The sequence below is a fragment of the Austrofundulus limnaeus genome, unplaced genomic scaffold (genome assembly GCF_001266775.1).
Source record: "Austrofundulus limnaeus strain Quisiro unplaced genomic scaffold, Austrofundulus_limnaeus-1.0 Scaffold193, whole genome shotgun sequence".
Lineage (NCBI taxonomy): Eukaryota > Metazoa > Chordata > Actinopteri > Cyprinodontiformes > Rivulidae > Austrofundulus > Austrofundulus limnaeus.
Genome location: NW_013952595.1, coordinates 562,071 through 573,405, shown reverse-complemented (window position 1 = coordinate 573,405; position 11,335 = coordinate 562,071). Strand labels below are relative to the sequence as shown.

The 11,335-nt window shown below is 39.5% G+C and overlaps 1 protein-coding gene across 2 annotated transcripts in view; it reads right to left on the bottom strand.

Moving 5' to 3' along the window:
* The window catches only part of pik3cg (phosphatidylinositol-4,5-bisphosphate 3-kinase, catalytic subunit gamma), a 20,153-nt gene that overhangs the window by 3,515 nt on the left and 5,303 nt on the right, over positions 1-11,335 (bottom strand). The window contains exons 2-16 of one of the 2 annotated variants that reach the window (XM_014018450.1): positions 10,815-11,034; positions 10,521-10,692; positions 10,021-10,283; positions 9,261-9,347; positions 9,056-9,156; positions 7,463-7,632; positions 7,202-7,389; positions 6,599-6,706; positions 3,502-3,586; positions 2,989-3,421; positions 2,810-2,908; positions 2,609-2,744; positions 829-894; positions 556-699; positions 342-423 (exon numbers count right to left, since the gene is read on the bottom strand). In XM_014018450.1, coding sequence (XP_013873904.1) covers positions 342-423; positions 556-699; positions 829-894; positions 2,609-2,744; positions 2,810-2,908; positions 2,989-3,421; positions 3,502-3,586; positions 6,599-6,706; positions 7,202-7,389; positions 7,463-7,632; positions 9,056-9,156; positions 9,261-9,347; positions 10,021-10,283; positions 10,521-10,692; positions 10,815-11,027 — 2,347 coding nt within the window. In that variant the 5' untranslated portion in view covers positions 11,028-11,034. The remainder of the gene's footprint in view (positions 1-341; positions 424-555; positions 700-828; positions 895-2,608; positions 2,745-2,809; positions 2,909-2,988; positions 3,422-3,501; positions 3,587-6,598; positions 6,707-7,201; positions 7,390-7,462; positions 7,633-9,055; positions 9,157-9,260; positions 9,348-10,020; positions 10,284-10,520; positions 10,693-10,814; positions 11,035-11,335) is intronic. The other variant, XM_014018449.1, reaches the window with a different exon arrangement.

Below are 11,335 nucleotides of genomic sequence, written 5' to 3'. Positions count from 1 at the left end.
GGTCTGGACCACTCGTGAATTTTGTTCGTATCTGAAAAATATCTTAGAATACGAAAACATTGGTGAATGCCACAAATTCTCGTTGCTTATGTTTAATTATGTTTTTCTGTTTCATTTTATTCTTTCCACCATTTTTATACTGTTAATGATTGTACAGCACCTTGTGAATATATTTCTGTGAAAGGCGCTAAATAAAACTTTACTTACTTAGTCTACTAATTAAACATGCACGCTTTCATCTTTTCATGCTACCTTGTTTTTGAATAAAACTCTTCAAAGGAACCTAAATAACATAATCTAACCTTATACCAGCAGAATGAAGTCTCATCACTTMTCCTCACCTTGAGCCGTGACGTCGTATTTGTCAGCTGACATGGCCTTGACCTCCCGAGCGACTTTCTGCAGAGCCTCAGTCATCTCTACCTGCAGAGCATCAGATTATTTCAGTGGCTAATTGGCTAGATGTAGTAGCACTTATCTTTGTGACAGAAAGAGTGAGAATGAAGAATTTTATACACCAAGTTCAACATTCAGCACTTTCTCCTCAGCTATCACCTGTTTCCTGAAGTCCTGCAGCATGTCCTCACCACAGCCTCTGAGGTAGGCCTCCAGCAGAACAGCATACCTCTGCTGGTAGTGCATGGACTGAGCAATCTCACTGCGTAAGAACCAGAAGAGAAAATGACCGATGCGCTTACTCTGTGGAAAAAAAGAACAAAAATTTTTATAAGATGCATTGAAATGATTGATTAGTTCAATACTAGAATTCATTTAAAAGTTCAAGCAATTTATTGGCAAAAAATGAATGCTGCTGTAAATTCTGCTCACTCTCAGAGCTCTCTTCAGCAGGAACCTGACCAGAGCGCTGTCGTGGTACGGCTCAAATTTGACGGCCTGCAGGAGAAGATACACATTTACACAACTATTCCTACACAACAAAATGTATCTGTTCACACAGATACCACAAAGAATGATGGCCTTTTTGTGGTCCAGATGTGGATTGCCAGAGGTGGTCCATGCATGGGCTGGCACCACRTAAACCAAATCACAAATAAGTCAGCTATGGTACTGACTGATTTGGGTCACACAAACCAAACTAAATCTGGACTAGTTGTGGTATTGAAGAGTTTGGGCCACATAAACCAAACTACAACTRGGCCAGTTGTGGTATCAGCAGATTTGGACCACATAAACAAAACTAATACCGGACCAGTTGTGGTTTTGATGAATTTGGGTCACATAAACCAAACCACAACTGGGCTAGTTGTGGTATTGATGAGTTTGGGCCATATAAACTAAACTATGACTGGGCCAGTTGTGGCAGGCACTCAAACTTAAAAACTGTGCCATCATTGCCAGACCTGGCCCACATCCAGATGACAAACCACTTGCCATGCCAGCAGTACCAGATTGCCATCAAAACTGGCCCATACCAGTCTGCTACTGTTTGTAGGATTCTGTACCAGCTTCTTTCATTGTGGAACGCGTAACTCACATAATAATCACATTCTTAGCTATTAGCAAATTATATTTAATGCTAACCCTTGCATAACCAGAATAAACACCGCACATTCAAACAAGCCTTTGTAAGCCAAGTTAATAAAGACCCTCTGTTGTAAATGAAGTGAGTTTAATCTGCATGTGAATCTAGACTACATAACAGAGCCTTTTGAACTCTACAGTCTCCAAACTCCAAAACATGTCATAAGAGCTATATCTCAGCTGACCTAAAACAAAACAGGATTTAAATGCTGCTGCATGAAAGAGCACGTAAAACACCGAGCGCTTTGTGTTCACCAGTGAAATTCATGTGGGAAGCAAAAGAAGCAATAAATGAATAAAAAGGTCAAATATCAGGTCTAGCTTAAATGTAATCTGATTTTCTTTAAAAATTATATTCTGAGGAGTAAAATTACATCATCTTTGGGCATATGTATAAAAAACATAGTTCTGTTTTACAAGTTATGTGTTCATGTTGTACTTTATGTACCTTTTATTTTTCTTTATTAGTTTTTTTTAAAATCCAAGATTACAGTAAGTATTTCCTGCTGAGTCAGTGTACTGCCTTTTCAAAGCAGGATGTCATTCTTTGGAAAAATTCAAATTAGTCCTCAAACAGAAACACAAGATATTCATAGATGGAATGACATCACATTTAAATAATGTGAATGACGTGCAGAGACAACATGAAAAATTTTCATTTTCCTATCAGACCAAAGCGCCCTTTGTTCACTTCAGCTGATAGTTGCAAAGTTGACCAGAGTCAATTATAGAAACACAGGAAGGACGAGGAAGCAGGTGTCTGATGCTTTTATAGGTTTGTCAATAATTAAGTTCATAAATCAGGAGGATTTAAATTAAAAGTAAAGCGACTTTCTGTTATTGTAAGGTATCAAGTTTGTGAAGATTTCATTGAGGAGTAGACCAGGAGGAAAAAAATGGCTTTCTAGTTTCTGTGCTAAGCCCACTGATTAGTACTGATATGTTTAATATTGTCTTAGGTCATATTACATTGCAGGCATGAAGATGGTTCTAAAATGGARGAGTTTTCTGGTTGTACCAGAAGAAAAAAAACAAAATATAAAGCAGGAATAAAAAGAGGACAGACCTGGACAAGCTGAAGAAGATATCGGAGCACATCATCATCCTCTAGTGTCTCCAGCTTCCTGACAGCCATTGAACGAACCTGAGCGTCAGAGTAGTGGCAATCGAGCAGCTGCATCGCCAGACCAACATCCAGACCACTAAAGGGAAGTAAGATTATGTCAAACAGAAACTAAACACAGATGCATGCAGGGTGATACACTACCTGGTGTCCCAGGCGCTGCTGCGCTCCAACAGACGATGCATTGCCAGAACATCTTCCTGTTTCCCCCACCGGACTGAACCCAGCAGCTTGGGGTAGGCCCTAAACAGTATTATTAGTAGAACAAACATGAAGAATATTAAAGCTAGAAAAGCTGGTTTTCCTCTTGAAGAAGTCAGTACCTGGGGTCGCGCATACACTCGTGTCTGAAGTGCCACAGCAGCTCCTTGTCCTCAGGACTGAGTGGATGCAGGGRATCGGTAGACACAATCGCCTCAAACTGCTTCTTCAAGTGGTTCGGCATCTCTCGCTGACCTCTCTCCCCTCCCTCAGCCTCCTCCTCCCCCCTAGCTCCACAGTCCCTGCCCACATCTCTGCTCTTGGGCAGCACCACGGGGTAGCAGTACTTGTCCAGTAAAATGGCAACGGCCATGGACGAGGCTTTGTCCGGGTTGGTTGCAGACGTCAGCTTGTCGGCGTTGATGCTGCTGCTGCTCTCCTCGCTCTTCTCGGGCATCTTCCACATGTGGAGGATGAACTCGCCCTGGCGAAGCAGAGAGCGGTGGTCGATGAGGAGCAGGTTGACGTAGTACAGGAGACGATTCTTGGTCTTTCCTAAAAGAGACAGACAGAAACAGTGAAACCTACCTCTGAAAGGTTTCCACATGGGTGACAATTTAATCATAAGATTTTACCATCAAGGCTGCCAGTTCCTGATGTATTATCATGGTAGAAGCCTCCTTTAGAATTTAGAAGCTGGGGTTGTTTCCCACAAATCACCTGAGTGGGAAACATGTATGGCCATTTTACATGTAGTAAAGTACACTTTATTTAAAGATTTGCTACTGTAAACCAACGAGGTGTAACCACAGCGATATATCTATTAAATAATTAATGATTCAATTACATCAAGCCAAAATGAAAATATTTATCCATAATCATCATCATATGACGAATGTGGTTCACGATTGTCGTTACATGGGCGTAGACATCAGTCYCAGACATGTGAATTGAAATGAATTGAAATCGTATCACAAGAAGCTTTGTGATACTGAGAGACATTGTACTGTCATCCAAACAAATCAATATAATATTGCATCATGATAAAGCTGGTGATTTACACCACTAGTAGACCAACACATTGGATTTGAGTTGAACCAATAAGGCAATCCACAATGGTACTAGAATTTTCTGAGGCATACAGTCAAATTTCTTTAAATTTAGTCAAACGAAGTCAAACTGAAGGAATGGTGCTCTGAATACAGATTTATACTGACCCAGAAAGATGGTGAAAGCAACCCAACAACATTTWGTCACTTAACTTGTGAACAAGAAGACCCCAAAGCATGCATGGACAACTGACAATTATATCAGGAAATATTTTCTTTAACATTATTGACTTCAAAACTTAACATTATCTTATGTGGAAGCTGGATTTTGGTGAGATTTTTGGAAAATTTGTTGAGTTTAAAGCTATTGATTTATGATCAAAAATCAATTGGACAAATAATCTGTGTCCAACATTAGATGCTTCAGATTATTTTGAATGTCGGCTCCCATGGTTCTGTGTGGTTCTAATTAGTCCATCAGATTGGTTCGCTTTGGACTTTGATAAACTGAAGTCTGACCCAATCAGACAATAACTATTTTGGAAAAGTGCCAGCCAATTTCCAAGAGTTCCTAAAGATTTTGTTAAAGACAACATTTAACCATCCAACAGATGGTAATCTTTATTGTTGATTTGAATTATTATATTAAACTCTTCAGGTCATAGAGAAAGTAATGCTTATCTTAGTTTCTCAAATTATTTTTCAGCCTTCATATCTAAACAAATAACCAACATATTTTTGTAAGGTTAGTGCTAGGTGGAATAAGTAGTAAAATACCCTACAGTAGTCCTGACTACCGATCACAATAGAACGTCCAGTTCTGATCTGGTTTATCAAAAACTTTCAGCTAAAGTCAACAATCACAACAATCCACAATGGTATTAGAAATATATTAAATAATCATGAGAAAGTAGGGCTGTATGATACATCAAAAAATTACCTCCTTCAGAATATGCTACATGCTTTGTGTAAGAGTAATGATGCGTTCACACCAAACGCGATTTCAGCATCAGGAGCATCAGGAGCATCAGGTTTACATGCAAAGTCTATGGTGGACGCGCTTCAATCAGCGTCGGGAAGTGCTGCGGCGCATCAAACGCGATTAGAGCAGCGCGATTTGAACGATTTGAGCRTTCCACGCGCTTGATGCGCAAATCGCTGAAGTTAGAAAATCTGAACTTTTGCAGCTCGACGCGCAGTGTCAACCAATCAGAGAGACGTGTGTGTGACGTAGTGACAGATTTCCCGATGGGACAGTTTACTGAATGATGTCTACTAACCTGAAACAGATGGAGAGGAGCTCTTTAGCTGAAATCGAATGCTGGTAGTTGATGKCCTGACAGGAGATATCCGCACCAATGCGTGGCAGCRGCTCATCAGACTGAACTCGGTACAAAAATTTTTCTGAAAGCGAGCTGTGAGCCTCTCTCGCAGCTCCTGGGTGATGAAACTCACCAAACTCAGAACGTTTCTGAATTATCTAGTGAATTAATTATGAATTAATTATCTGATGAGCGTGACATGCTCTTGCTCTCTGTAAATAAATCAAAGTCACTTCCTATATTTCATCCGACATTAAACAAAGCCCGACAGAGGAGAGACCGGCAGAGGAGGGAGGGGCAGGGAGGCTCTTGACGTGCAAGBGCTTCAAGAGCTGACCTGCGTCTGACCTCAAAGTGCACAAGCGTCCAACCTGAAGCGTTGGATGCGATTTTGACACTGAAATCGCGTTCGGTGTGAACGCATCATAATATACTTGGCCAATCTAATGTTCTCCCAATGCCCCTGATGCTCAGTTTAGATTACATTAAATGTACAAACACTGATAATAAACAATCTAACAAAGGCCTCATCAACMATTTTATTATATTTATCAATTTCTGATTACTGTGTTTAATCTCTTGACAGTCACAGCTAAATGTGCTTATAACAAGACCCTCACTTGGTTTTTCAAGAYCCACATTGGAGCCTCAACTTTGGGAACAGTTGGTTTAGATCAGGGCTATTCAACTGGAGGCCCRTGGGCCACATCAGGCCCACTGTTGACCAAAATCCGGCCCACCAATTGGTTCATTAAGTTCATTGGTTCTTAAGCCCAAACCCTTGGTTTTCTACTTAACATAGACATGTGTGGTATCTACAGAAACGTCAGAATCTTGCCCAAACTCTGGTAAAAACCATTTGAATGAAAACCCAAGACACAAAACTACAAGCAGTAGAATATAAAATTAGATAAAAATAAAATGTGGAAAGTTAAATATGTCAAAATAATATTTGTGTCAATTGTTTAAAATTTTGCTTTAATATCACTTCTTTTATTACATTGGGTTCTACTGTATATGTTGTATTCATGATTAAATGCAGCAAAGTAAACTAAGTCAAAGGTAACAGATCTTTGTAATACTCTGTTTATTTACATAATGACGTTAGTTGCTGGATGTTCAGTCCCTCAACTGTTGGCCTGCACTAACTGTTGCAGGCCAACAGTTTATTCAATTTAGTTGAATAGCCCTGGTTTAAATGATAGTGGCCAAGAGGATAAAGCACACAAAGTGTTACGAGTGTGATGATGACAAACAGAAGAAGAGCGATAAAACAATATTAACACAACAAAATGCTACTAATAAGACAAAATTAAACAAAGTTGTGTCTCAGTCTAAACATGAATATATCCAGAGTTTACCTGCAGGTTGAGGCGCGCCCCTTTAGGCAGGTCCCTGATCTTAATGTTAAACTCCAACCAGCAGTTCCATAACACTTCTTCGTTGAACGATTTGGAAGTTGTCCTCTCCTAAAAGATTTCACTCAGGGTCAAGCTTAATGATTTAAAATTTGCTCTGTATGTATTCTGAAATAAGGAAAGCAAAAACCTGCTTTGCAGTACAAACTTTTGCATTTTTACTTTATGTAAGTTTTAATGTATTTTCATTCTGTGACCACTACAATTGATAGTCTTTTCAAAGAAAGGTTTGCCACTTCCCTTTAGGATTCAAATAATGTGTGCTTCTCAGCATCATTTTAAATATTATGTCACGGATATCAGCCTGTCAGTTTACAGTCTTAGTGCCCCATCTGAAATATTTTAACTCACTCATGATGCAAATAYGACATTTTAGGCTGATGCTACTTCCAATTAAATGCATTGAACAGGCACAATACAGAGTGGCTTTTGGGGAATCTAATTTTTGGTCACAAAATTTCCCTCTAATCAAAGTTTTGTTTATCTATTAAAATGATCCATTTCTAGATTTGTATTTTGAACTTTCTTCTGTTGAATTTGTATAACCTGAGCTAGAAGCTGCTGCCCGTGAAAGATGCTGGCCTCTACGAAGACAGTAAAGTCTGGGACTTTAGGGAGGGTTGGAATGTCAATACCCAGCACTTTCACTCTAAACTTCCTGTTACAGTCCCACATGGAGATGGTGAAAACTCGTTCGTGGTCCTTCTCAGCAATGGTCAACTGCTCATGAGTGCCTATGAAAAACAAGATGTTAGGTAAGGCAGATAAATGGTCTAATTTAATACAATGAGGCAGGACTGGGGTTACCTGCGACTCCGGTGCAATCATCCACTTGAGCCCAATCCTCCTTCTGGACCATATCCAGCTCAGGATCAAGCGGCATCTCCAGCACCAGGTGGATCTCCTCCCCATTCTTAAGGCACTGACGGATCCAGTTAAAGTTCTGCAGAGGTTTCTCTCCATACAGGTACTCCTCCCTGCGAGACAAGACACTGACTGTAACATTCCAATATAAAATAAGATTCAGTTTTACCTCATAATAAAAACCAGTCATTTAAATATTTCATGGTGAAAAACAGGGTTCAACAAGACTTTTTGTCTTTACCTGCCCTGTCGGGCAGGTGACATTTTCATCACCTGCCTGACATGAAAAGTTACCTGTCCGAAACAAAAATGTTCAAAATTTATAACAAAAACATGTACTGTATTTGTACTGCAAAGCTATTAACATGGTTATACAGAGGTAGATAAGGCATCTGATTTAGCAGATGCAAACATTRTAGACTGAGTCATTAACAGTCAGTCAATTGTATTATCAAAAACATCTTCAAAAACCTTTTTAGACCTTTCCAGTGTTTCCCCTAGAGTACAGGCCTTGGGAGGAAAAACAGAATGATCAACAGCAGCAGCTTTGTTTTAAATACAATTTACAGAACATGAAAGTCTGCAATTTGCATTCATTGAATCTTATATAGCCTATCTAATATCTAAAGATACATTAAGATATCTTGAACTGGAGTCTCCCTACAACTTAATGATAAATCTGACATTATTTATACTAGTCAGAATATAATTAGAGATATCTTAAATAGGTATTTTGAATTGTCAAAATATATTAAAATATGTCTGTTTATTTGTTATTTATTATTTTCAAAAATCTACTTCAACAAACAAACAAGTTCAAGCTGGAAAGATCTCCAAATGTAAAAAATAAGTAAATAAAACAAAACAAAATAATAAAAGAAAACATTTTATTATTTTATCCTAAATAACTAATATGTCTAATCTAGTCATAAAACAATTTCAGATAACTGGAATGTAAGCATGGTGAAGCCAAATAAATGCAATATTGGCTTGCCATGCAGTGAGCCTGTTGAACTGACCCACTGGCTGCTGCGCTGCTCTCAGGGCACAAGCCGACATTAGCAAGATGGATTTATGACTGAACAAACGTCCACATCTTTTTATCAACTCTGTGRGTAAAAATACAAAAAAAAAAGTTTTTTTCTCCAACAACTTGGGTGTGAAAAAGCTACGGTTGTTAAAGCTTCACTCTGCGCGACGTGCAGAGCGGGAGGGAATAATCCTGTGACACAATGGCAAGACGTAACTTTTCTACAGGGAAGAAGGAAATTTTGAGGATTTATTCTTTCTATACGTGTTTTAAAATGCTGTTTTTCTTAATTTATTTTCAGATTATTTTGAATAAATGGTCCTATAAAAAAAATAAAAGAAATTGTTTACCTACCCGGTCGGGCACGCATTGGGACACACCCACCTGCCCGACTATGAGTTTTACCTGCCCCGGGCAGTCAGACAACAGGATTTGTCGAACCCTGGTGCAAAATAGAAAACACTGACCATATTTGAAAKTTGCTTCAGTGTTTTTGTGTGTCATACCTGCCACACACACGCAGCACAAAGTCCACCTCACACACGTTGTCAGGGATTCCCAGTAAAACCCTTTTATTTGCCGTCTTGGCAAAAAAGTTTGCCAATACCTGAGCAAGAGAGAATACAACTGTTTAACGGTGTTGGTTCAATAAGTTAAAAATATTTAGCAACAGTAGAGGTTTACTGCAAGTTCACTGTGACATTAGCATACCTGAGAAGGTGTATCATCGATGGAAACCTTGATGGTCTGACTGGAAGTGCTGACATGGATTACAACCAGGATGTAACCATTATTCACCTGAGAAAAAGAAAAAACACAGAAAAGGAAAAAAGGAGTCCTTAAAGGTGAATACTGATACAATGTTGAGCAACTTTCTTAGACTACTTCCTGGTATTTTTGTATTTATCTTTTTTCTCTTTATGTMAACTATGTTTTACTTATTTTCTTTCTGTCTTTACCACCCCCTGCRRGACATAGGGCATCWAAGTTTTTTCCATTGCATCCTGTTTTGGGCCCAACATCCTAGTTCACTCCATGTGAGCCCATCTATCTCTCTATATCTCTTCAACTGTTCCTCAGTTGCTGCTTGATGTCCACTGAATCCCACTGTGACCCTCCTTRGTAACTGGTCTCATTATCCAGTCAATGACCAACAGGAAAAGGAAAGTTGACAGCAAATAACCCTGACGAATTCCAGTTCTAACTTCAAAAGGTTCTGACAGTGGTCCCTCAACAAGTCTTTCCTTCATATCTGGCTTTAATTAAGGTCTCATTTTTGTCTGGAATTCGATAAAAACAAAGTAATTTCCAGTCTATGCCTTCCACATAGTTTATTTTACAGCATTTTTCTACGATTTATGCAGAAAGGTGTATACAGTATTTACTGTATATTGTTTTAGCAAGTTATGAAAGATGACCGACATGACTGATGAAACAAGAAGTTTATAAATCACTGACTCAAAAAACACACCTTAGAGAGAAGGTGCTCAGGCAGTGGTTTACGGGTGGCCCAGGGGTCCATGGAGTAAAGCTTTGGGTCCCGGTCGGATAGCTCGATGCGCCGCGGCGTCAGCAGCTTCCTGCGAGTGAACTCCAGCTCGTCATCGTGGACGTTGCTGACATCGGTTGCATCGTAGCCTATTAGGTAGTTCAGGTAGCGCTGATACTGGAGGGACTCATCTGTGGGCTGAGGACGGGGCACCAGCTGGATCCGCCCTACATCCTTTTTTAGAGCTATTCAAAAGAAAAACTGATCAACTTTACTGTTGTTGTTTTTTTTTGCAAATATTCACTCATTTTGAATTTAATGCTTTTTGCAACACGTCACAAAAACAGTGGGACAGGGTCACTGTGTTACATCGCCTTCCTTTAAACAACACTCAGTAAGTGTTTGAGAACTCACCCAGACTACACCAATGAGCACAAACTTGTATTAGTTTGACTATGGAGAAGTAGTACTATTAGTGGTACCTCTCCAGTAGCGTATGCAGTCTAGAGTCTGGAAGACCTGGTGCTTGTCATAAATCTCACAAACGGTGCCTTTCTTCTGATAGAGGAGGATGCAGTGGTCTGGAGAGAACCTCTGGTAGAACTCAGGACAGAGGTTTAAAGTCACCGCCTTCATCCAAACTTGAGCTTTCACCTGGAAAACAAACAAAAACACATGATGTTTTTGACTCAGTTATTGTAGTTTATTTTTAAAATAAACTAACAATAATGTTTAAAATTAATTATATATTATTACTCCCCACCCCCCAAACAGACCTGTTCTACAGTCCAGTTCCCAGCCACTTCTAGTAGCAGAGAGTCCGAGCCATTCCCTCCGCGCGCCGCTGTGGGCAGCACGAACTCTACCGTGATCTGATCCATGGAGGCAGAGGAGGAAGAGGTGATGGCTTTCTTTCGCCTCCTCCTCCGGTTTTCTTCTCGTGGCACTTCACGCTCTTCGTCACTCACCTGGATCTGCTGCCTGTCCATTGCCTAGCTTGGACACAACACGCAGCTCATTACTAACCAGCAATTATGCAGAAATCTGGATGGTTTCTACAAAGAAAAATCTATATAGCGCTAGATTCATGAGGGATGAAAAAAGCAATACTAGGATGAAAGCTACATTTCTAGTTTGGTATAAATAATTTATTGAAAATGTTTAGAATTGTYCACAAATTGTTAGCCACGTCATTTAGAAGTACTGTATAAAAGAAAAAATAGTCTTTACAGTTGTTGCATGAGTCTGTACAACAAAACTGAACATAAAGATATGTATGAAACAGCAATATATACTG